This window comes from Prionailurus bengalensis, chromosome D3 (genome assembly GCF_016509475.1).
Source record: "Prionailurus bengalensis isolate Pbe53 chromosome D3, Fcat_Pben_1.1_paternal_pri, whole genome shotgun sequence".
In the NCBI taxonomy this organism is placed as follows: domain Eukaryota; kingdom Metazoa; phylum Chordata; class Mammalia; order Carnivora; family Felidae; genus Prionailurus; species Prionailurus bengalensis.
The window spans coordinates 29,387,383-29,413,230 of record NC_057356.1 but is presented as its reverse complement, the minus strand read 5'-3'; the positions used below and the strand labels follow the sequence as shown (position 1 = coordinate 29,413,230).

Here is a 25,848-nt window from a genome sequence, read left to right as displayed (position 1 = left end):
GCCAAAGATATTCCGTGTCCCCAGACATAGTGAGTGACTCTGCCCCCTGGCCTGCCACGTGGCATGCAAACGACAGCTCATTCTCCTCCTGTCACACCCCGCAACCCATGCGCGTCCTACTCTGCCAACAAAACAATCGAGACCTCCCTCGTCCTGCCTTTTACACCCCTCTTGTCATGTTCCTCATGCTTGCCCTTGAGCTGCCTCCCGTTCCTCTGCTCCTGTTAGGCCCACCCCAGCCGGCTCGCCGTCTTCCTTGGGTTCCATGTCTGCACCTCCCAGAGGGGAAGCTTGGCTCCCCGACTGCCCAGGTGCTTAGCCGCTCTGCCTTCAGAACTGGAACCCACCTCTTCTCATGGCTCCACTATCATAATGGCCAATTGGCCTGTCTCCACCCTGGGCCACCTGTCACTGCCCAGGCAGCAGCGTGAGGAAGGTGTGGGGAAGCAGGGGTGGGGCTGAGGCCTCTTCTGCTCCTCAGCCAGCCCACTGGGCTGTGCTCTCCTCCTTGCATGCCCTTTGCACCAGCAGCTTGCTTGGCCTCGAAGGCTGGGTCCCAGGTGGGCACGGTTTCTGGCCTTTAGGCCTCTGTTGGGTGTTCCCCTCAGCATATCCCTGGCCCCTCTAACCCAGTACCCTGTCACTCCATGAGGGCTCCCTTCAGGAGTTGTGGTACAGAGTACCCTGGGACAGCAGCATCTTCGTCACTTTGGCCCAGGCGTGGCCCCACGCAAGGTGCCTGGAGAATATTGGTGTGTGGCAGCGGGCTCCGGAGGGGAAAGTGGAAGGGGGAGACTCACCTGTTACTGAGGAAGCAGCTCTGAATGACCTTCATGATGAAGTTTGCAGCCTCTCTCTCGGTCATGTTGGGGCTAAACCTGTGCCTGGGGGGTGAGGGCTGTGTCAGGGCTGTCCCCTGCCACCTGTGGAAACTGCTCCCTCTAGGCTACTCTCCCATGGGATGCGGTCTTGCTAACAGACCACTTAGCATTTGTGGGAATTTGTTCCCTTCTGGGAATAGCTGTAAGGGGGAGGGGCACTGTTCCCAGCTGGCTCTGGAGGGCCTGTCCCCTTCCCCAGCAGAGCCTAGGGCTAAGCCGCTGCAGCCTCAGGCTGGAGGTAAGGCCTGGCACTGCATCCTTGAGAAATGAAGGGATACCTGGAACATCTGCAGCCTGGTGCAGTGACAGCGCCTCACCAGGAACCCTGTCTGCTCTGGGGTTCTGAGAAGAGTGCTTGGCCTTGATAATGATCACATTTACCAGCACTTGAGAGGCTCCCACCTTGAGGGGACAACTGCCCCCCAAATGGCCTGCGCATCTGCCCAGGACCTACTTCAAGAGCTTGATTGTCTGGCCACGGAAGCAAGGCAGGCCCGTGTCCAACATGAGAGTGACCAGAGAGACAACTGCATCCATGTAGGGCCTGTGGAGAGACAGGGAGGGAAGGGGAAGGAGGCTGGCCTGAGCAGGGTGGCCTTGCCTGCACTCCTGCAGCCCAGCCACCACCCAACAGCTGCATGTGTCGGCCCACCTCCCTGCAGCTGCCAGGTGGGGGCTCCTCACACAGCCTTGAATGGGCTGAGCATCCTGTCCCGGTCTGCCCACCTGAGGCCTCTGGCCATGGTTTCTGTGCCTGGCTGAGGAAGCACAGGCATACAGGGCAAACATACCCTGACCCTCCTTTTCTCGTGGGGCAGGTGCACTGAGTGGGCGTGACACAGGCTCCAACAGACTCTGGGTTGGAGTCCAGGCTGCTGTGTGGCCTTGGCTCTGTGACACTCTGAAGCCAGGACAGTAAGTCTTCAGGGTGCAGCTGGGAGGTGGCAGATGCTCACACTTGGGTGAAGGGGTGAATGGCGTGCTCACAGTGAGGAGCCCAAGGTGTTGCCAGGCAAGGCCACACCCAGGAGACTACAAAATGTGGACACTGACACCCGGAGCACTGACACCCAGAGCAGAGACACTGGCACAGGTAGGCAGAGTGGTGATGGGAAGGCAAGGCCCAGGCTGCCTGGACCAGTAGGCATCCTCTTGAACCTGCCTTGCTCTCTCTGAAAGGCAGTCCCTCGATCCACAAAGGAGCCTGAGACGGCCCCATGGGACCTCTGAGGGATCTTGCAGGACAAGTGGCACCCAGGACTGGTGCCTGACCACCCTCCTCCCCACTGTCTCAGTACCCCCACTGGCCCCTCCCTGGGGCTCACCGCACGGCCAGGTAGCCACGGACACACATCTCCATGAACCATTTGAAGGGTGTGGCCTCCATCTTGCCCCCCATGATCATCACCATCTCATCGGTCAGCTTGATGTCTGGTTCCCAGCCAAGGTTGCCACCCGGTGAGCTTTCAAACATGAAGCCAAAGTCTGCAAAACCCCCAAAGCCATTCGTGACAAGATCAGATGACAGGGCAGAGATATGGGCGTGCTTCAGCCAGGGCTTGGAGCCACAGGCTCCCCACACCCCACAAGCTGGCCACAGGCCATGTTTTCTTGGAGATGGTAGGGGCAGTGGGGCAGGGGGGTGACAGCAGGCAGGAGAGAAAAGAGGTTATGGAGGTGGGGAGCCAGGCTGGAGCGGAGATGAGGCTGGCCCCGGGGCTAGATGAGCTGTGCTCTCCCTGGTTCCAGTTTTCAACCCCAGAGTGCCCCATGCACTGTGGTACCGCTGCTACTCGCTCCCACAGCCTAGTGGCCAACAGCTCTGGTCTCAAAGCTGGACTTGAACCCTGACTGGCTGGGTGACCCGAGCATGCTTGGCTCCTCTGTGGGATGGGGATTGGTGTCCTGCCCTGGGCTCTAGGGGGTGAAGGGAGAGGAGGAGGGTGGCTCTGGGAGCTGGCTGACCGATGTGGATGATGTGGCCCTTCTTGTCCAGCATGATGTTGCCGTTGTGCCTGTCCTTGATCTGCAGCAGGAACAGCAGGAGGCTGTAGGCAGCCATGCTCCGGATAAAGTTGTAGCGAGCCTGTGTGGAGAGGGCCCAGGTGCTCACGGATGGCCCTAAGGCTGCACCTCCCAGGACCTTTGGGCATTTTCCTGCCTTGTTCCTGGGACCCCAGGGCCTACAGGTGTTCTCTGGGCTCTTGTTTCTAGCCTTGGAGGTAGAGCCCAAATCAGCAGGCCAGATCTTGGGAACAGGAGTGACAAGTGACTGCGTCCGGGGGTTTAGGGGTTTAGCCCCTTCCTCCCACACCCACGAATTTGCTTTCTTCTGGGGAGTCCATTTCAAGGTTCCTTTGAATCCCAAAGAAGGTTATGAGGTGCCCTTGTTTTACCCCCAAACGTACAAGGACTCAGAAAAGCAGGGAAAGTGGGAAGCAGGGTGCTGGCCCATAAGCAGTGCTGGGAATGGTGGGATGGAGAGCACAAGCAACCTCTGGTCTGGGGGCTGCCCCGCTGGTCACCTGCTGGAAGGCCAGGGTGGACTCGTCCCCATACTGGCGCGTGAAGTAATCATACATGCCGAAGTCCGTCTGGCGGCCCAGCTGGTCCCGAGAGGTACAGTCGGGGATGCACTCAATCACTCCGCACTGGAGAGGAAGGGCCAGGTGCTGAGGCCTGCAGGCAGGACCTGTCTTGGCCTAAGGCATCGGGAACACCCCCTGGGCTCCTGGGAACTTACCCCAGGGGCGGTGGCCACCACCCGGTATGGGAAGACAAAGAGGTCCAGGCCAACCAGCTGGAAGATATTCTTGAAAAGGTCAATAATCTGCAGGGCCAGCATATCCTGGAGACCAGGGAAACAAGGGGTGGTCAGCTGGCCGCCTCCTGTGCTCTAGTCCACATGACTGCTAGCAGCCCTGCCAGTGAAGAGGGAGAGAGGGAAGGAGAGAGGGAAGGAGAGAAAGGGAGGCCATGGCCAAGCAGGAGTCTGGAGCATCTGGCATCACTGCATACCATGCTGGGCTGGGCTCTGACCACTGGGCACCGGGCCAGACTAAGGCCATGCTGTCTAGTGGGGGATGCAAGTCAGGAGTGCCTGTCCTCCAAGGCAGTTCCCTCTGGGCGGCCAGGGGATGGGCAGTGGGTGGGAGCTGCTGGAGACCCCTGGGTTTGGCAGAAAGCCCTGGTTTCCTCTGTGGCACCTCAACCCAATGTCGGAAACAAAGATGTGGTTCAGCATGTGAGGTGTGACCCCTAAATGCACCCAGAGCCTTGGGAAGAGGGTAGGCCTGGCCCCACTCACTACCTGTCGGCAGTCATCTCCCACTTTGAAGATGGCCGCCTGCCATGAGATCTTTTGGCCATCAGCCTCCTGTGTGCCACACTCGTCCTCAGAGTCTGAGCGGCACCGAAGACCTGTGTGTGGGCGGTGGAGAGGAAGCCAGTTAGCCTGGAGGCAGGAGAGGCCCTTGGGGCCAGGGCAAGTCCTGCTCACCTGCCTGGAACCCTGGGAATCTTGGGGATTGTCTCTGCAAAGCCCCAAGGAGGCCAAATGAGGCCCAGCAGACAACTGGGGTCAGCAGATGGAGCCATGGGGCCAGGGATCTCTTCTGAAGAATGTTTAGGCTTAGATGGAACTGAAGATAGAGCCCCTTTTTCATTGGAAATGGGGACCCAGGTGTGCCTGGGATCAGCAGAGGGCACTATGAACTGGGGGGCAGAGGTGTGTGTCTGTCTGCATCCTGGGGTGCCTGGGAGGACCTGGGGGCCAGAGTGCAGGGAAGGCCATGGAAGGCATGTCCCCATACTGGCAGGGGACCACACCTCTTATTCTAAAATTCATGCCCACTCAAAACTGCAGAATGTGACCTTTTTTGGAAATAGTATCTTTGCACATGTAGTCAAGTTACTGAGGGTTAGGGTGGGCCCTTATCCAATGACTGGTGCCCTTATCAGAGCAGGGAAATCTGGACATGGGGACACAGGGAGAAAGCCTTGAGAAGACAGAGGCAGAGGTCGGAATGACGAAGATGCCAAGCATCACCAAAACTTGCCAGCAACCACCAGAAGCTGGGAGAAATACACGGAACAGATTCTACCCATCTTCAGAAGGAGCACGGCCTGGCCGACACCCCAATGTGGCACTTCTGGCCTCCAGAACTGTGAGAGAATAAATTTCTGTTGGTGAAGCCACCCAGGCCGTGTAACCTGCACGGCACCCCCCAAAGCTCTGGGCTACTCAGCCTCAGGAAGGTGCCTCCTGGACTCAATGGCTGACCTGGGGCCGGTCTCCAGGTGTCTCTGTCACCGTATATAAGCTCTGTGCCATTCCTAAACAAGGGCTCAGACCCAGCGTGGATGGATGTCATCTTTCACAGGGAGCTGGTAATAAACTAAATATGCCCCCTAAAACTGGTATCATCCAGATAAAACACTTAGATCCCAAACCGTGTCAGAGTTTCTTCACTAACCTTCTTTTTCGAGTTCACTAACACCACATCGTTTCACCTTAAACTTAGCCAGATACGGGGCTTTTGCAGCACTGCAAAACAACAGAAGGAACATGGGTGCTGGAGCAAATGAGAACTTTGTGCAAGGGAACTGCCGAAAGACAGGCGGCCTCTCACCTCTGCATGGGTGTCCCGGACTTGTAGTCGATGTCCAATACGATGGCCTCGGGGTTGCTGGGCAGATAGCAGCCTGTGCAGGGACAGAGGGCGAAGTTACAGGGAGCCCCAAAATGACTCCCTGCCCCCAGATGGGGCTTCTAGGTCCTCATCTGAGGCACCGATATTTTATCCTGTGGCCATTACAGGTCCATCCTCCCTGATCTGTGGTCTTTTCCTGGACCCTTCCTGATATCTAACAAAGGAGCTGCCACCTCCCAGGAGACACTTCTCCAGGAGGACACACCAACACTCAGCTTTACAGACTTAGCACACTGCTCCTCGGGGCCCCACTGGCCGACCAGTGCCAGGTGGGGAGCTGCCTGCTCTTATAGGGCATGTGCAGGAGCTTTCTACCCTGCCTCCATTTACCTGGAACACCCTCAGTTCTTACACTCACCCACTGGCTGTAGCTCCCCTCTCTCAGCACACATGTCAAGTAGGGAGGACAAGAGAAAGCCTATTCCTGGTCAAGGAACTGGCATTTCCTCTGGGGGGCTGGGGTGTGCTCCCTGAGACCCAGGAAGCGGGGAGAGATCCTGGCTAGGGAGTGGGCTTCTAGGAGAGGCCCTGACACAGGAAGTCCTGGGACTCCTGGGAAGCAAAGCGAGGCCTTGCTGTGGGGTCAGGTGGGCTTTGCCACCAGGGGAAGGAGGGGCAGAAGGAACATGCTGTTCCCTCAATGCCCTCACACCGTCCTTCCCTGGCCAGTTCTGGTCTCTCTCCCAGAAGCACAATCTACTGCTTTGCCCTGGAGTCTTGGCTGGCTCCCCAGTGCCTCCAGGACAAGACCCGGCAGCATGGGCTGCAAGGGTCTGGGAGCCTGCTGACCAGGGAAACTGCAGCCTGTGTGGACGTCGAGCTTCTTTGAGCTGAGCTACTGTTTACACTGGGCAGGGCAGGTGGCTCAACAAGGGTCAAGGAAAGGTCAGCCAGTGTGGGCACCCTCAGCCCAGTACACCTGTGACACTCCCACCCATGCCCACAGTCTGTGCAGCCTGTGTTGCTCCTATTCCACTGGAGTTCAGGAAATTTCTAGAATCATGGCTGCCAAGGACAGTGTCTGGGCTTTAAGAAAAACAGAAAGCAACAGGGAAGATAAAGAGTATCTGCTGAGAAGTAGCTCTCAGCTCACCAGGGGCAGATTATGGAGAGGGACACCAGTGCCCCAGGGCCCAGGCTCATGTGGGCTGGCCGCCTCCCTGATCCCGGTGCCTACCCACACTGCCCACCCACAGGAAGAGGCCCATCTCATCCTGCTCACCAGGCTGCACTTTTACTTCAGACAGAGCCGACAGGCATGCCTTCTTTCTCTCGTCGCCTTTAGGGTAGGGCCTGAGAAACAGGACAGAAATGCTTTGCTTTGTCTCTGCAGGAACTGGCCTCTGGGGCTTCTGGGGGACAGCCCAGAGCCCCTCCTGTCTGATTCTCCTTTCCTCTCCTTGTAGTTCTAGCTACTACTGAAGGCTCTGCTAGACCAGTTCTTCCCGGAACAGGGTGGAGTTTTCTGGCTGTCACTGCCCCTTGCCTGTGTGGGGTGTGTGTATGTTGCTGTCAGAGGCACACAGGGGACACAGTTGGCTCTTGGGTCTATGCTCAAGTGCTGGCTCTGTTGTTTACTTGCAGCATGACCTTGGGCAGGCCCCTTTGTCTTTCTGCATCCCTAGGATGAGGATGACAGGGTAAAGTGGAATCAGGTGCCTGACATGATGCCCAGGAAACACCACCTCCCACTCCTTTATTTTTGCGGGCTAGAAGCTGCTGCATCACCGCTCTACTTAGTACCAGGCCCAGAAAAGGGCCTCAGGGCACACAGCCTAGGTCACTTGGTGACCAAGGTGCCAGGGAACAGCCCACGGAATGAGGCGCTTGAGAAAATAGGAAGCCAGTGCTCCCCCTGCCAGGGCCTCTCCCAGGCACTTGGCCAGTTGACTCCAGGGCCCCGTCCCACATAAACTGGCAGTGCCACAGATGCCCCAGGATGGCATGAGCCCTCACAAATGGATGGCCCAGGAGGCAAATCAATAAAACAACATTGGGAGTTACAAATGAGTCTGGTTTTCCTAACACTCTTCAAAACTTGGAGAGAGCAGAGTGGCTTCAAGTTAGGGGACAGTATCTAGAATGAAAGATATGTTTTCTGAAATTTGCATGGCTGTGCATTTTGCTATACTTTCAAGAGACTTGAATTGCCAGGGCAGTGATTCCCAACCCTGGCTGTTCATTAGAACCAGTGCGGGCCCTCCATGCAATTCCCACAAACCAGGACTGATGCCACTTACTTGATGATAGCAGACACGTTGGTGATCTTGTTAAAGAAATCAAATTCCCGCTGGTAGAAGTCCTTGGCTGGGCCTGACAAGGAGCCTGTGATCTCCTCCACTAACTGCTCCAGGAGGTCGCCGATGTCAGCTGGCAGAGAAACCAAGAGGGTGAGCCTGCAGCCATGCCACAGAAGGCCCTCCAGGAAACCCCACACATCTGCCAGATGTACAGTCTAGATGTCCAGGTGTCCCCCAGCAGCGAGGTCAGACATCCTGAGTGTGGTCTGCAGATGCCTGGAGGGTCCCTGGGACCCTTCAGCAGGCTCCCCCCAGTCAAAACCATATTGACAGGCTGTTTGTCCTCCTTGTTGTGTAGACACCTGCGAGGCTGTGCACAAGCCATTGGCCAAGGTGCTGGTGGTCAATGGATCTTCATGGCTCTGCTCCCACAGTATAAATAAAAGCCAGTGTCACTAAGAATGTCCCTGGTGAGGTGATGAGCATTGACTAATCTGACTGAACTCTACCCTGAGTGTATCTTTCTAACATTCTGTGTGTGATGAACTGGACAGTGTCCGGAGCCCCCTGCTGTATGTGAAGCACGCGGATGCTGTGGTCTCAAGGAACAGCATCTTGTGTTGGTGTGACTTTCGGGCTGAACTAATCTCTTTTTTCAGGGAACATCATTTTTTACTTGAAAGAGTGACTGACAGACAAAAATAGAGTTATTTGGACTTAGGTACATGGGAGATATTTTCTTAAAAATCAACAAGTCAAATCTGCCATTTAAGGAAAACTACAAAGTTTTGGAAAACTTGCATCTGTGCCGGTGAGCTTGACAGCTCCCCACCACTTGACAATGCTTCTGTTTGGTAAGGCCAGTGGGGCACAGGCAAATGTGAGTTTGAATGCTGTGAAATCCTGTGGGGGGTGTAGTGAGTGCTGGGTAGACCAATGGGCTTCAAAGAAAGAGCACGAGAAACTCGCTGCCATGATTTCAAATCCACATCGCAATTCACCTTTAAGAAAACTATCACTTGTGTTTGGTGCAGTATCAGCAGAGACTACGAGACCACCTATAGTGACCAGAAAGACCACTAAAATGGTCCTCCTTTTTCTAGCCACGTGTCTGTACCAGGCTGAATTCCCCTCATTTACTTCAACCAAACAACAGGGTAAATGCAGAAGCAGAATGAGAGTCCTGTTGTCTTTTACTAAAAATGCTGTGGCATTATTACAGACATTAAAGAGATCTGTAAATCTGTAAAGCAACACCACTCTTCCTCTTTTTGAGTTTTAGAGTCGTTTTTCATAAAAATGTTATTTATGTTAATATGTGATGGGCTTGTATTATTTTTTAAATGTCTTGGTTTTCATGTCTAACATTGGTTAACACTGAGAACCAAAGCCCACATAAACCAAAGGTCTCCGGGGGCCTCACTAGTTTTTAAGGGTGTGACGATGTGAAGATGTGGACAACCTCTGAGGACTTCCTTGGGTGGTTGCCTCGCCCCCATATGGAGTCACTGGGTCAAGCGCAGGGTGAGGAGAGGCTCGGCCTGAGCAGGAGGCTCTCACATGTGCTTGGGAAGCTACAGGATGGTGCCAGGGCAGGGAGGACGTCTGGAGGAGAGGATAGCAAAGGCTTCACGAAGGAGGAGGAGCCTGCTCCCGCTGGGTGTTGAAAGGTGAGAATTCCCACCAAAGGATAGGAAGCAGAGGGAACCATGGGCTGGGACAGCACGGGCCTAGGAGGGTTAAAGTTCGGGGGTGAGGCCTGAGGGAAGATGACAAATACTCACGGTCCTTCTGGTGCCCTTCTTCATCCAGATAGATGTTAGTTTTCATGTTCCAGATAAACTGGTGTGCCAGAAGCTGGGATTTGGACGCTGCCCACAGAATATACTCCCGTACGTAGCCCATCTATAGAACAAGGTCACCATCAGCTCAGGCCTGGGTGCCTCTCCACCACAAGACACTCTCACCCAGTGTAGGAGTAGACTCCTAGCACTTGCAGACCCAGCAAGAAGTAAGGCCCAGTGGTTTCCGGCTGTGTGAGCAAGCTTGTCTGGTTATGTGTGAGCCCAACCTACACAGGCCAAGTTCCAGCTGGCTAGCTGGCCGGTGGGGCAGATGGAGCCCCACGTGATGGTGTCTTCAATATAGGAAGGAGCCAGCTTTTGTTTCCCCTGTGACTTCCCCTAGATTCTAAGAACCATGACTCTCCAACCAATTTCTGCTGTTGTCAAGTACAAGGAATGAGTAGGTTGGGGACTAAAACTCAGTTATAAGCTGGTTGTTTGGAACAATGTTCCACAGTGATGGGCAGGTTCCAAAAAAATTCTAATACACAGATACTTCATGAGTTGACACACGATGGCCACTATCCTAAGGACCTTTCCTCTTTCTTCTTCTTAGTTGTATTCTACTACTCATAACTCCAAGTTTTAATTACCCTTTTTTTAAAATTAAAAAATTTGCTTGTTTACTTATTTTTGAGAGAGACAGACCACAGTAAGGGAGGGGCAGAGAGAGGGAGACACATAATCCAAAGTGGTCTCCAGGCTCTGAGTTGTCAGCACAGAGCCCATTGCGGGGCTCAGACTCACAAACCATGAGATCGTGACCTGAGCTGAAGTCAGACACTTAACCGACTAAGCCACCTAGGCATTCCTTAATTACCCTGTCTTAAGGTTTAAAAAGGTGCTGGCCTTTCTGGAAGACTCCTGGAGGAGTGGCTTCTCTCCTCCTCACAGTAGTCTGTGGCCTCCCATCTGGTAAAGTATTTTGGGGACAGATGTCCTCAACTTGGCTGGGTGGGCTTACCTAGTAGGTCAAACTTCAAATAACTCCTCGCTATGGGTTTCCCACTGCTAACCCAGTAAAAGGATCTAAAGATAAACTATGAGTATTCAACTTGTAGTCTGCTTAAATAAAAGTTTGTGGAGTTTCCGAATTGGTGGAGAGGCTGGGAGAGCCAGGCGCCTGAAGAGTGTGGAAACTCCACAGCCTTCCCACATCCCTTGCCCTATACTGCCCTCGCACCTGGCTGTTGGTTGATTATGTCCTTTTATGATGCACCGGTAATCCAGTCAGTTTTGCTGGGACCACAGAAGGGGACTCAGTGCAGTAACAAACAGACTACAACAGGGAAGTGGAAACCGGCAGCCGTCTGAACAAGGAGGAAGTGTCATCAGTCAGAGGCCCACCGAGGCTTCTAGCTTTGGGAAAGGTTTTAGCATTTTATTCTTGTGTGTTCTTTCTTTTTTTCATTTTAAAAAATGTTTATTTATTTTGAGACAGAAAGAGAGTGTGAGTGGGGGAAAAGTGCAGAGAGAGAGGAGAAAGAGAAAATCCCAAGCAGGCTCTGCACTGTCAGCACAATATCAAAACCACCTGCTCAGAATTGGAGGGCTTTTGGCAGCTACCTAGCTAAAACAGGACTCAGTGTTTCAAGAGAAGCTGGCTGCAGTTCTAGAAGCACTTTGGTCTATGGACCAAGACAGAGCATCCTGCCAATCTGGGAGGAAGAAGCTAGCCCTGGGATACCCAGCCACAGTGCTCATAGCCACCACAGTGAGACACAGCACTTGCTGCTACTGCAAGGACTCAGCCAGGACACAGGGGAGTCTGGTGTCTTATGCAGTGGGGAACAGAATCAGCAGGAACAGGAAAGGGGAAGATGTTGCTGCTACACTTAGACTCAAGCACAGGTCAGGGGGCCGGTGCTGGGATGAAGCACGGACAGTGTGGGTTCTGGGCTGTGGTCACCTCCGGAGGGGTTTCTGTGCCAGGCCCTGTGGTTAGGTATCTTATGTACAAGTGCTATACGTGATGGGTTGAACTGTGCCCCCCAATTCATGTGTTGAATTTGTATGCCTTAGTGCCTCAAAATATGATGGTGTCTGGAGATGGGCCTTTAAAGAGGTGATTAAGTTAAAATGAGATCATTAGGGTGACACTTAGTCCAGTGTGGTGTCCTTATAAGAGGAGATTAGGACACATACACACAGAGAGAAGACCATGTGAGGACAGAGGGAGAAGGCAGCCATCTGCAAACCAACCCTCAGGAGAAACCAACCTTACAGGCACCTTGATCTCCGACTCTGAGCCTCCAGAACAATGAGAAGTACATTTCCATTGTTTAACCCCCCACTCTGTGGTTCTCTGCTATAGCAGCCCAAGCACACTAATACCTCCATCATTTTGTTTGAGCCTCCCTGATTCCGACTGAAGAAACGAGGGAGCTAGATTCAGGGACTAAGGAAGTGGCTAGCAATACTTCTAGGGCCCACCCACCCTGCACAGCAGATGGGGCCTCAGGGTGAGACAGGGTGAGTGGGGCCTCCTGGCCATGAGCACCGGCCACAACCATGGTGGGGGTGTGTGTGAGAGGAGCTCAGAGACCAGGTCACAACTTGGCAGCCCTGCCTCCAAGGCCCCATCCCTGTTACTGAGGACCCCCTCCGGACTGCCCAGCACGGCTCTCAGAGGGAAGGACAGCACATGTTGGCACAGCCTTACCTTGTCATACCTGAGGGCCTGCACAATCTGGGGGATGTAGAATAGGATAGCATCCTGCAAAGGAGGAGGACAAGTGATAATGACTTCCAGGAAGAGAAGACAATTCCTTACCTCTAGGAAGGTGATAACAAACTCAACACAGATGGCTGTCCCAGGGCCCCACTCCAACCTGGACCAGCCCTGATGTCACTGAGCCCATGGGATACCATCTCACTGGAGATCACAGAGGACTGAGAACTGCGGAAAGTCCAGAGGGTGGCAAGGAAAATGGCCAACGACTTGAAACACATGATGGGTGAGAAAAGGCAAAAGGAACAAGGCTCCTGTGCCTGCGATGACAAGTGAAGTGCCCGCTCATGTATGTTCCCTGCTGGGGACCTGCTTGGGGACAAGGGCTGAGGTTCTAGCAGATCCCTGTGTTGGGGCCTCCACGAGTCAGCTACCAAATCTGTCACTGTGGCTGTCTCATGGGATCCCCCGACCTCCCAAAAGCCCACTGCTGGAACCAAACTCAAATTCAACTTCCTTCTGTAACTCAGACACCAAATTAAAATTAAAAAACAAGTAATACCAATAAACATATCTGAGTCAGAACTAAATCTGTCTTCTATGACTGCCTGGACAGAAACAGGGTGAAGACATGCTCTAAGATGGACTGATGTTTCATCAGGCCTGCATCAAGTGGAGATAAACTTGTCCTTACTGTCTCCACCTAAACACTGCCAGATAGTCCCACCGAGGCTGATTCAGGCAGGACGTGGGCTCACCGGAGGGAAGGACCGCAGGACTTTCACCCCGTACTGGGCCGTGAGAGGGTGCGGTGGGTACATGCTGGAGAAGTAGGAGAGGCCTGTGGGCGGGTCTGCGGGTGCCCAGCACAGCACATGGCTGAGCTCAGGGGCGTCGGCATCGATGGTGTGCCAGGTGACCAGAAACTAGGAAGGAAGCAGGGAAATGGTCTGGCACAGGGAGTTCCTGAGGGCCCTCTGGAAATACCTGGCCCCACCCCATATCTCAGGGATGGCCCCAGATGGTAATAATAAAGCACTTATAATAATGTGGGGAAATACTTCTCATATATTATGTAAAGTAGCATAATTTCAACTAGGGTAAAGTATGTTCGATATTTTTCTGCTGTAAGCATAATAAATGCCTCATTTGAGAAGTGGAAAACACAGGAAATTAGAAACATCATTCTACCACTGAGGCTGCTAGGTTTTCCTAACACTTCTAGGTTCCAGGTGTTTCTGGAGGCAGTTCTGTTTTTGTGCAGTTTGAGCCCAGGCCCCAGCACGTGCTATACTACCTTGATAGCTTCGGGGATGTCACTAACGGCTCCTGGGTCCAACCGAACGAGACGGGTCACTTCATTGCCGATGGCTTCTGTGTTCTTAAACCTGGGGCACAAAAAGGGTGTGAAGGAGATGGCCTCTCCTGCCTCCATGTAATGGGGTGGAAGAGCCCTGAACTGGAGGGATGCAGATTAATGCCAAGTGACCCCTTAACACTCTACACTACTGACATATTGGTAACTCTGAACATGAGTGTTTACAATAAAGAGCACTATGATTGGCTATGACAAAATGCCAGAACTATCTAAAACAGGAATTATCCTATATTCCGCATTCAAAAGACATCCCCTTCTATAGTCCTTGCTTTCAGAATGCCCCCTTGCCCTGGCCCCCAAAGCAGCCTGTCCATGGCATGGCGAGGCCACAGGCCAGAAGGTACATCCATAGATGGGAGGGTGGATGCAAGTTTTTAGGGGTCATGACCCCAGGCTAACACAAGGTAGACTTTCCATGAACACTGTCAAGCTGTGGTCCTAATCCAGAGGACTGGATTAGAACCAGAAGAAGGAAGCAGTGAGTAGGCAAGTGTGGGCTCAAGGGAAAGAAATGTCCACTCCTGGATGTGGGATGGATGCACTCCCCCTGGTGGGATTTAATACAGGGGCCTGGGAGGCCCCTCTCAGCTACTGGTTTTGTCCTTGGCAGAGCTACCGGGGAGAGTTCACAGGACACTCGGTTGCAGGCCACCTCCTGTGAGTAGCCTGCTGAAGACCTCTGGGAACAAAGCCCAAAGGATCCCCAGGCCTGCTTCCCTGTAGTGACAGCCTCCATGTGCTTCCTTTCTTCCTTGAATAGGACTGCGGCCCTGAATGTGCTCTGATGTTTCCTGCTTGCGCTCTGGGATATTAGGACATCCCAGGCAGGAATCCATGCTGTGTAACCAACCACTGCACAGAGAGACTGGGTCAACATCCAGGGCAGAGGACCAAACCATTAAGATTGCTTCCCTAACCATCCTTGGCAGTGACCACGTCATGTTCCTTCCCACTCAGGTACCCTTGGACTGGACTCTGGCAAGGGCCTCATCAGGCAGGTAGGACTAGGACCCACCTGGCTGGCAGCTGCACGGCCAGGTAAGGAGAGATGCTCCAGGCAAGGTTAACATTGTCTTTCCACTGCTTCTCGCTCAGGCTGATATATTTGGACCTCCAGTTGGCCACGCTGTTCTCTCCGGCCTGGTCCAGCTCCAACTCCGGGGCCGACAGTGGGTTGTACCATGTGATGAGACGCTCAATCTCAGTGGCCTGGTGAGATGAGACATCGATATGCCATCTGCGTGCACCCATGTGCCACGCTGCTCCTGTCCTCAGTGCTGTGGGCATATGGCAGGTGTCACCTTACCAGCAGGGACAGCAGCAGCGTCCTGCGCTTCATGTAGTACTTGTGCAGCTGGGAGCCCCGGTTAGTCTTCTTGGACATGCCTGTGGAGAAACAGAAGGCACAAGTGTGTTCTTCAGAGTTCACTGACCTACCCTTCATTTCTAGAACCTAGAAGAAGCTGTCTTTCAGCATTCTGCCCACTGTCTGAGCTGCCAGGATATGACTCAGACCCAAGGGACCTATCAGCAAACCTTTAACCGACCTGACTTCTTTGAGATGGTGGACATGCCACTGGACAGGGGGTAGGTGTTGATCCAGCCTTGAGTGGCCTGTTGCCGAGAGCCAACTGCTATGTCCAGATTGCTCCGGGTGTCTTGGTTATCTGTGGGCAAACACATTACTGCTTCCAGAATGAGGTGTCTAAACTTTCACCAAGGGCAGGAAGGGAGAGACACGGTGTTGAAGAAACGATTTGCAGAAAAAAAACAACAGCCAAGATTTTTGTTTTTTTTAATATAAGCTCTACACCCAATGTGGGGCTTTAAGTCATGACCCCAAGATCAAAAGTTGCATGCTCCACTGACCGAGTTAGCCAGGTACTCCTAGGAAGTTTTTAACCATTCAACATGTAAGGCCTACTAAAATGTATTACGTTCCTCCTAGGATTCAAAATGGAATAAAACAAATGTGAGTGGTGATACTGATAAATTACAAACAGCTCTCTCATCTCTGGCATCATGTTGCTTTTTAATATGGTGGCAACTCGGGACCCTTGCAGGCAGGCAAGAAGAGATGCTGGCCCTGCTCTATGTGGAGCCAGGAAGTTGACTCCAGAAATCACTGCCTGCTTTTCCCTTTCCTTTTTTCTTTCCCTTTTCCATTTATTGATAGAGAGCGAGCAAGTTGGGGAGAGGGGCAGAGGAAGAGAGAGAATCTTAGGCAAGCTCCGTGCTCAGTGTGGAGACTGATGTAGGGCTTAATCCCATGACCCTGGGATCATGACCTGAGCCAAAATCAAGTCAGACGCTCAACTGACTGAGCCCCCCAGTGCCCCATCCCTTCCTCTTCCTATAGTCAGGTTGTCAACTGTGGGTCTGTCTGCAGAAACTGTACTCCTCATCCCTAATTTGTGCTGTGTAATCAGCTATGTGCTCAGAGAAACAAGAACATGTTTCTTTGTGGAGGTTTGTGGCTTGCTTACACCTTACCTTTTCTTTAACCTTATCCACCCTAGCTTGCTCCTATTCATCTTTGAAGCTCAGCTGTCACCTCTTCCAGAAAACTGTCCCTACCTCCCCAACTCTGGTGGGCCAAGTGCCTGTCCTTGAGGGGTATTCCCATGATCCCCTCATGCTGACATCACCTGTAGATTTGACTATCTTCTACCAGATGAGAGCAGATGGTGCCTTATTCATCTTGGCATATGGGACTTATCCAAGTATGGGTCTGTCAGATATGCAGGGGGGTGGCTGGTGAACTGGGCTGGTGCTGGGAGAAGTTACATGGAATGGCCTCTGCTCAGGGCCTTCTACACTCATTCATGCTTGTCAGCTAGGGCTGGAGGACAAGTGGTGGCCAGGCAGGCTTTGGGCCTCTGGTGACCATGCAGCATGGCTAAGGCCTGGGCTCAGTGAGACCCTCACTATTCTAACCAGACTCTTTCAGGGCTGCCCACTGCGCCCCACTGTCCTGCCTGCACCTATGTGTCCCCACCACCCACGAGCAGCTGTGCTGAGAACAATGCTCACCTGGGGGAACAAGCTGGCTGGCAGTCAGGTACTTCTTATCAGAGAACATGGCTGTCCAAAATTTAATCATAATGCTTATGTCTTCACGTAGCCTCTTTTCTCCTTGAGTGGGGAACTTTGGGGGGCAACTTCAAACAACCACAAGAGGACAAGAGTTGAGTGCCTGGAGTCTGGGACTAGAAGCCACATGTATTATAAAGCGTGTGAGAGGTGACACAAGTGGTCTCTTAATGACCAAAGGTGAGCCCGGAGCTGGTCATCAGCAACATTATCTCATTAATTCGCAAGGAAAAGCGTGATGATTTTCTGAGCTTTCATGGTTGCCTCCACCACTATCCCCAGCACTGTCGACAGCCCTTGGCTGCATGGTGTGCTTGTGGTGGGTCCTGCAACTGCAGCTGTCTCCATACAACACAACCTACACACTCGCAGAGCCCCGGGCAGCGGGTGATTGCAATTCTTTGAGCAATAACCACTCCTAGGAACTGGAAAGTTAAATGAATGCACAGTTGAGCTGGGGGAAAACATGTGTGCATCTCGTAGAGAGGCTAGCTCTAACTAAGTGCACACATGGAAACATGGCACAGGGCTGAAGATGTTCAAATCCTGGACCACCAGAGCCGCAGAACAAGGAGGGCAGTGCATAAATCAGGCAAAACCATTTCTGCCGTGACTTCCTGGGATCTGGGACAACTGGGGGCACTGGGTGCAGTGGGCTGTCACTGCACATGGTGCACAGCACAGCGGGGGGAAGTACCTGAAGTAGTCAAAGGCGGTTGAATAGATCTTCTCACGAAGCACGTTGCGAATGGTCGCGTTTGGGACCACATCGGCGTGCAGAAGGGCCAGCCCCAGAGTCAGCAGTCTACAAGAGAACACTGGGGGCTGAGTCAGAGTGTGGAGGGCCCAGGAACGTCCCAGGGTCCCTAGCTCCTGTGCAAACCACTTGGCCCTTGGGCATATCTCTGGATGACAGAGCTCTCAGGTGCCAGGACTGTGGCACCAGCCAAGTTACTGCCATTCAGGTTTATTGTACCAGATATGTCTCAGGAAAGGTTTTTTAAAACCATCACTTTAGTTGGGGGCAAATGAACAAGTTGTGTGTTCATCTACCTTGGCCAGAAGCTTGTCTATCTCCAAACTATATGCAAACTACTTCCTGAGTGCAGTCACCAATAAGGCTACAAAGGTTAGAATATTTAATTCAAGCTAAAAGAAAAATAAATTTACCAAGCACCTGGTTTCTGCCAGGTCAGGGCTACTCAATGGGCATCTACAGATGGTGTTGGTCTGTGATGAGTTAGTACAGAAACTGAGGGGATTACCCGCTCATTTCTATAGCAATTTCACATTGTTATGACAGTCCAGTGTGAATCCTTTTCTAGTAATTCATTCTCATGCATTTTATAAAGGTACAGGTCTATGATGGGCAGGAAATGAAGGGAACAGAGTACTAGCCCTTCCCTGCAGTAGTCTGAGAAGCATGGTCCCAGAGGGTGCCCAGTGGGCTGCAGGAACATGGGTCTGGAGCTCAGGGGAGGGGTGGAAAGAACTGGTGTTGGCAGTGGGCAGCAGGAAGGGGTACAGGCAGGAAGAGTGGCATACTTTGAAAGGGGGCCCCTCACCCTTCCTCCAACTGACCACCCAGGCACCCGAAGGCCCTCCCCACACCAGACTGACCCTGCCTGCTGTGTCCATAGCACCTGGCCTGAGCCTGCCCACTAGGCCACGGACCCCCTAAAGGGGGTATCCCCTGGTGGGGTTGATATTTTGCATGTCTTAGCAAAAATCGACTTGCTGTAGTCAGCATGATCAGAAGTTTTCCATGAACATTTCAGAGGAGTAAAGTGACTGCCCTAAGTCACTGCCAGCCTCCCAGTCTGAGCTTGTCATACCTGGGTTCTGCTACATCACCTGTTTTTTAATCACCACTATGTTACCAAAATCCTTTTGCTGCTATCCACCCCCAAACAATTTAGAAAGGCTGCCCAACATTTGGTTGCCCAAGGTCCATGAGTGAACCACCTTCTTGAACACTCCCCTGCTGAGGACAGCATGCTGGCTGACTTCCTCAGCCCTGGAAGGGCATGGAAGGCAAAGTCATTCCATTCAGGTCCCCTTCCCAGGAGCCCTGCATGTACTAGGGGCTTGGTCAGTTTCTGGCAAAAAAAAAAAAAAAGACCAAGCATGGGAACCTCCTGTGGACTACAGCACCAACAACTCTGGTAGAAATTTCACCCACACCGTCCCTGCCACCATCATAGGAGGAGGAGAGGCTCTCACTTGAAGCGAGGCCCGATGGCTGCCACGTGACGGTTCATGCTCCCCTTGGCCCCACCGATGTTCAGGGACATGGAGCGCTGCAGCAGGCTGGAGAAGATCTCCACTTGGTCGGAGCTGCAGTACTTGGCGATCTCGAACCGCTGCACCAGGAACTGAGTGGGAAAGAGAACATATCGCTGCTGGGGCCTGGCCTGCTCACCTACAGAGCCAGCAGAGCCAACTGATGTGGGGCTCTGGGCCAACAGAATGGTGGGTATGGGTCTTCGGGAAAGTGCAATGAGTCCAGCAGAGGCCTGGGCAGAAGGCAGGAACAGCCATCCCTCCTCCCCAGGTAAGGCGTCTTAAACCTGGAGTCCCATGCTTATTGGGCCACTGGCCCCAAGGGGAGCCCCTGACCTCCTGCTAGGGTGGGAGGAGCCTGGGGAAGCACTTACGTCAATCCAAATGTAGTGGGGGGTCACTTCGGGGGCACACGGTTTGGGTTGACTGGCTTCCGATGCTGCCAGGGGGTCTGCTTCCTTTATCTCCGCGGAAAACAGGCCGAACTTCTGCTCCACTGTCATCTGCCAGGCTCCTGCCATCTCCCGCATAAACTGCAAGCATACAAGGACCATTAGTGCCTCTGCGAAGCATAGAAAAGTACTTACTGTTGTTTAATTTTAAAAGGACTATGTGCTTAATGAACAAAATAGAAAACCAAAGAAAGTATGAAATAAAAAATAAAGATCACCTATGATCCAACTTCCCAGCCATTTTCTACTAAAAAGCCCATTCTCGAAATATCAGTAGGCCAGGTGCTGTAGTCCTGCTTTGTGGTGTCAGCACACCTGGGATGTGCCTAATGCCACGTGGACTCTCAACAGGCTCAGCCTGGCTGAATCTTCCTAATAATCCTGAAACCATCTATGGTTCCAGAGGTGAGCAGGGCCTCCAAACTAGCAAAGGCAGGACTGGATTTTGCTTCTGGAGCCCAGTTCCTTTTCTTCATCCCACACAAACCCTGCACATCAGCTTCATGCCACTAATCAGGCCCAGGGAATAACTGCGGGAGCCAAACTGAGTCTGCAACTGCCACCGGGTGGTTCTACAGGGGAGCAGCCTCCCCTTTTGGCCTGACAACACCAGGCAGCAACATGGAGGGCATCCAGACCCGCTGCAGAGAGGCGGCAACTGAGGCTTGGTGCCCAGGGTAAACGCCCTGGCTCCTGCCCAGTATCCATCCCTTCCTTTATTACGGTTTTATTTAGGGAGGCCAAGTAGCTGGTCACCAGTACCCCCACCCAGGCTTCTGCTGGTTAGGGTGGTCAATGGTTCTCATTAGCAATAATCTAGTGCTGGCTGACATCAACAGACATCGACTGAGTCAAGGTCAGGGCAGCCAGCATCCTCTACCCTCCTTCTTGCTTAGAGGCATGCTAAGGGTGGCAGAGTTGCAAATGTGAGCCAAGCTATCAACAAGCTGCACGTGACACCAGGAGCATAGCCCCTGGTGGTCAAGGCATTGTGTCCAGTTTCTGTTTCCTGCAGCCAAATGTAAGTCTTATGTTAGAGGAAGAAACCGCAGGGCTAACAGGCCTGATGAGCCACAGTCAAGGCTGCACGCCCACTCATTTGTTGAACAAGCACATCCTGGTTGCTGCCTCTGGGCCTGGTTGCTTCCCCTCCAGGCTCTGGGAATGGAGCAGTGAATAAGACAAACATCCACCCAGTTTACAGCAGGCTACAGATAGCAAGAGAAGTAAGATACAGATATTAGACACTGATCAAAGCTAAGGGGGAAAACAGAGCCATGAAAGGGCTTGGAAGAATGAATGAATCGATGGTTGTGTGTTCTAGAACAGGGCAGGCAGGGGACAGCTAAGACAAACCCTGAAGGAGATGCAGGAGTGAGGAATGCAGCTGCCTGAAAAGAACACTGAAGGAGAGGGAAGAGCTCTCCCAACCTAAAGCAGGAGCATGCCTGGAGGGCAGGGGCAGTAGGGACCCCAGTGCGCCTATAGCAGGTCAAGCAAGGGGAGCAGAGGGGCCTTGCAGATTACAGAAACAAGTGTGCCTTCTACTCTGAGTGGGCATGGGCAGCACTGGCAGGTCTGGGGCATAGGGGGGACCTGATACGACCCATATTTTACTGACTTGCTCTGAGCGCATGTGGAGAAGGCAGAGAGGGCCTGGGTAGAAACAGGGAGGCCAGGGGCTGCCCTAAGTCCAGGGCAAATGAAGGATACTGGGACCAGGGGGCAGGAGTGGGATGCTGGGAAGTGGTCAGCTTCTGGATATACTTTCAAGGTAAAAAGGTAAATCTGACAGGATTTGCTGAGGGTCATTTGTGGTTAGTGCAAAAAGGGGAATCAGGGATGGCAGTAAGGACTTTGAGCAGAGGGAAGGACTATGTTGTCATTCACAGAGATTTGGAGGCAGATGGGTGGAGGTGAGGGGTTAGTTCATTCGTTTTGACTCATGAATTTGAGCACCATACCAAGGGATCAGCATTCTTTCCAATCTTAGTGAGATAAGGGCCCCAGACTTTCACAAGGAAGGTCTTCATGCTGAGATGAGCCCAACAAGCTCATAGCTCTCTCTCTCCTGTGACTGCAGGAGACATCAGGATTCTATCAGTGATTGTCTCTAAAGTTGGAGTTATGAATGATTTTCATTTTCATTATGCTCATATCTTCCAACTTCTCTATAATGAACACACATTGCTTTCATAATAGAAAAAATTAAAAACCAGAAGCCAACAATACAAAAGACACTGAAACAAAAGTTAACTCTGTCCAAGATGTTGCTGGGCCTGGACAACAGGTCCTTACAGAGGTAGAGACAGGGATTGAGAGGAGATAGATGGACTTCAGTCCCAAGTGAACAGCAAGAATGATCTGGAGGATATAAAAACCATGCCTATCTGGACGGCTGAGGAATGGCAGATGAGAAAGCCACAAAGAACTGATTTACAGAGACTTCACCAGGAAGCAGCAAGCTCCAGCAGCTCGTGGGCCAGTGCTGGGTCTGGACACAAGTGAGTGGACAAGGCCTGCCAAAGGCCAAGATACCTGAAGCCAGCAGAGCTCCTGTTGACAGCAGAGGAAATAGATCAGAGTTTAAAAGATCCCAAATGAAACAGCAATTTGCTTGACATAAAAATCCTTTCATGACCCCTTTTCTCTCATTTTGATGGGGGAAGGGGGAAAGGGAGGTGAAATTGGGTAAAAGCAAGAAGAATCCATCCTTTTTGCCAAGACTAACCCCTAGGGGTCAGTGACCTTCATTTTAGTCACCTGACATAAGGAAGATCTATATTCTGGGAAAATAAACAGCAGTGCCCCTCAGTCTCCACTGCTTTTCTTTCCTTAAAAAAATTTTTTTTAACATTTATTTATTTTTGAGAAACAGAGTGAGACAAAGTGTGAGTGGGGGAGGGGCAGAAAGAGAAGGAGGAGCAGAATCTGAAGCAGGCTCCAGGTTCTGAGCAAATGGTCAGACACAGCCTGATGAGGGGCTTGAACCCACGAAATGTGAGATCACGACCTGAGCCGAAGTCGGACGCTCAACTGACTGAGCCACCCAGGTGCCCCTCCACTGCTTTTTTATATACAGAGTCCAGAACAAAACAAAAACATTTAAACACTACAGAAAAAAAAATCAACAGAAACAAACCCACAGATGACCTTGATACTAGAACAAACCAGATAAAAATTTTAAAATAAATATTACAAATATGACCAAATATTTATAGGTAAAGATGAAAAGACTAGGTGAAGACACAGAGAATCTCAGCAGAGAAATACAAACTATAAAAAAGAAACAAAAATTTTATGGGGCACTTGGGTGGCTTAGTTGATTGACTTTGGCTCAGGTCATGACCTCATGGCTTGTGAGTTTGAGCCTTGCATCAGGCTGCTTGCTGCTGTAAGTGTGGAGCCCGCTTCAGATCCTCTGTCGCCCTCTCTCTCTGCCCCTCCCCCTACTTATGCTCTCCCTCTTAAAGTAAGAGAAGAGCACTCCCAGACAAAAGCAGGAGCTTCTTTTAGTAAAAAAAAAAACCAAAAAACCAAAAAAACAACAAAAAAACCCCACACACATACAAAAATTCTAGACCTGAGAATTACAATATCTGAAATAAAATATATAGAAGATGGCTTAACAACAGGAAAAATAAGGCATTAGAAAATAGCACTAAACTGGAAGACAGACCAACTAAAATGAACCAAAATGAAATGAGAGAGAGATAAAAGTGAAAAGCACTGAAAAAAACATTAATGATCAAGGGACAATACGAAGTCACCAACATATGTGTGTGGAATTGAAATCCCAAAATGAGACAAGAGAATGGAGAAATATTTAAAGAAATACTAAAATTTTCCAAGTTTGATGAAAAAATCTAAATCTCTAAATTTAAGAAGCTCAATAAATCGCAAAGGGATAAATACACAGAAAACCACATACCAAAGGCAAACTATTAAAAATTGAAAATAAAAGGAAACATCCTAAAAGTAACCAAAAGGAAAAACAAAAAACAGGGAACAGAAAAAGAAAATACCCCTTTGACCACTTATCTCAATTCATCTTAAGAAACACAGAGAGGCACCTGGGTGGCTCAGTGGGTTAAGCGTCCAGCTTCAGCTCAGGTCATGATCTCAAGGATGATGGGGTTGAGCCCCGAGTCAGGCTCTGTGCTGACAGTTCAGAGCCTGCTTTGGATTCTATGTCTCCCTCTCTCTCTGTCCCTCCCCTGCTTGCGCGCGCGCGCGCTCTCTCTCTCTCTCTCTCAAAAATAAACAAACATTAAAAAAAAACAACAGAAAAAAAGCTGCCAAATTCCCTGTTAGGAAAATTAACGAGATCTGCAAAAAATACAACAGTTCTTAGGTATTTATCCAATCACCTGAAAGAGTGTGTATCACCTTGCCTGGGGGCTTCCTCCAGTAGCAACTTCAGAACTATGGACACCAGGAAGGCTGCCCCTACCAAAGGTAGCAGGCCAAGAGAAATGTCTTTGTGGACAAATACAAATGCTCCCAATTACATCCCATGTGTTCTACTCTCAGAGAAATGGCTCCCTCTACTGAGATTTTGAAAAACAACAACTTCTGGGCACCACTAGGATCCTTTCAACACACACACATATATATATATGTATATAGTATATAGTGTAGTATATACTGTGTGTGTATGTATGCATACATACATGTATGTATGTATGTGTGTATATATACATGTATATATATATATATATACACACATATATATATGTATATATACACACACATATGGTCCCTGTGGTCTCCATGAAGCCTGGTGGTCAGGCATTAATATCACAATCTTACATACAAGGACACTGAGGCCTCAAAGGGTGAGGGGCTTGCCCAGGGTCTCCAAGCTTGTCAGCCAAGCAGCCAGGCCAAGCTCTCTCCATCTCTGATGAGCCCCACCCTCAGGAGCTGAACACAGCCAGTGTCCTACCGGCACTTCCACTCCGTTCTTGCCAGCCAGTAGCCACTCCCAGCAGGCCAGGGCAGTCTCCATGCCATGCTCGTTGAACATCCGGAGGGGACCCCAACACAGATGATGGAGGAGCTGTGGGTCACAATCTGCAACCAAACAAATGCTGTTCAGAAGAAGCTTTGAACAAAGGCTGAATCCTATGCTTGCCTCCCCACATCAACAAGACAGAGCACCAGGTGGGCCAGAGATTGTTTACTTCCAACCCTGGAAAACATCACAGAGATCTCTATTGGGGGAGCTCCAGCTCACTAAGGAAGATGAAGGTAAATACTCATTTCTAAATGAGCCCAGAGTTCCCTAGTGCCTGTGTCTGTTACCTTTGCTGCTGATGAGCATTGCTGTCAGCTTGAACATGGCCTGTGTGTAGTGCTGGGGATTACTGAGATCTAATGCTGTATTCAGCTCCTGGACCATCATTTTGTTCAGGTCAGATATCTGGCCAGTGGCATCTGAGAACCGAATCATTCCATACACCTGCAAGAAGCACACTCGTCAAGAGAATCATACATAATCCAGGCATATGGGCAAGGTGTGACTAGAGTCTCACTCTCTCATACTGGAGCTTGTGGGTACAGACAGTGACAGACTTGTTTCAACAATGCTACCACTGCTCACTCCTTTCTAGGGAACTTGTCTTTTAGCGCTGTGTGTAGGCATTCCCTTCATTCTAGATGTCCCTGAGGGCAGAGACCTGGTCTTGTCAATTTCACATTTCAGTAGCAAACTCCAGGTCTGAACCATGATAGGGCTGCATGAACGTGGGCTGAATGAATACAATTAGTGACTCAACCAAGAGCATCCTTACTATTTTTAAAGTTGTACATCATCCCCCCCCCCCAAAAAAAAGTATGCTGCTCTCTTATTTATAAGACTTGACTATATAGAAAGAATCTGACTCCTTCCAAAAACCAAACCTACCCCCAAAGACAGACTTCCCACCACCACCTAGGTATCAAAACAGGTGGAACAGGCCCTCAGAGCAATTCCCAGCAATGGAGGATGTAGGGTCAGCGTCAGCCTACTGGAGAGAGGGGCCCACCTGCCCAGGGCCTAGGAAGAGGAAGAGCAACTGCTGGAATGAGGGAGTCACAGAGTAGGGGGGGAAGACCCCACTCAAGACTAGGCACCAGTGGACTTGCAGGGACCTCTAAGTAATGGCGTAGACTAGCGTCTGTGTTTTTATAGATTCAGAAACTGAGGCCCCAAGTGGTGAAGCAACTTGCTAGGCTGGGCTAAAGTGTGGCGTGGTAGACAAAAGCCCTCATAGTGATCAAATGTGGTTCCCGACCTCACTCTGCCTATAC

At 51.3% G+C, this 25,848-nt stretch overlaps 1 protein-coding gene across 2 annotated transcripts in view; it reads right to left on the bottom strand.

Annotated features, from left to right (window-relative positions):
• The window catches only part of PI4KA (phosphatidylinositol 4-kinase alpha), a 113,818-nt gene that overhangs the window by 3,625 nt on the left and 84,345 nt on the right, over window positions 1-25,848 (bottom strand). Inside the window, exons 31-54 of one of the 2 annotated variants that reach the window (XM_043558196.1) lie at window positions 24,862-25,018; window positions 24,503-24,630; window positions 19,477-19,635; window positions 19,043-19,194; window positions 17,517-17,624; window positions 16,760-16,887; window positions 15,274-15,393; window positions 15,033-15,112; window positions 14,742-14,935; window positions 13,646-13,736; window positions 13,107-13,274; window positions 12,340-12,393; window positions 9,618-9,738; window positions 7,834-7,963; window positions 6,816-6,886; window positions 5,513-5,585; window positions 5,357-5,427; window positions 4,192-4,301; window positions 3,625-3,729; window positions 3,407-3,532; window positions 2,847-2,967; window positions 2,207-2,366; window positions 1,336-1,425; window positions 801-884 (exon numbers count right to left, since the gene is read on the bottom strand). In XM_043558196.1, the coding sequence (XP_043414131.1) occupies window positions 801-884; window positions 1,336-1,425; window positions 2,207-2,366; window positions 2,847-2,967; window positions 3,407-3,532; window positions 3,625-3,729; window positions 4,192-4,301; window positions 5,357-5,427; window positions 5,513-5,585; window positions 6,816-6,886; window positions 7,834-7,963; window positions 9,618-9,738; window positions 12,340-12,393; window positions 13,107-13,274; window positions 13,646-13,736; window positions 14,742-14,935; window positions 15,033-15,112; window positions 15,274-15,393; window positions 16,760-16,887; window positions 17,517-17,624; window positions 19,043-19,194; window positions 19,477-19,635; window positions 24,503-24,630; window positions 24,862-25,018 (2,801 nt within the window). Of the gene's footprint in view, window positions 1-800; window positions 885-1,335; window positions 1,426-2,206; window positions 2,367-2,846; window positions 2,968-3,406; window positions 3,533-3,624; window positions 3,730-4,191; window positions 4,302-5,356; window positions 5,428-5,512; window positions 5,586-6,815; window positions 6,887-7,814; window positions 7,964-9,617; window positions 9,739-12,339; window positions 12,394-13,106; window positions 13,275-13,645; window positions 13,737-14,741; window positions 14,936-15,032; window positions 15,113-15,273; window positions 15,394-16,759; window positions 16,888-17,516; window positions 17,625-19,042; window positions 19,195-19,476; window positions 19,636-24,502; window positions 24,631-24,861; window positions 25,019-25,848 lie in introns of both variants that reach the window. The other variant, XM_043558197.1, reaches the window with a different exon arrangement.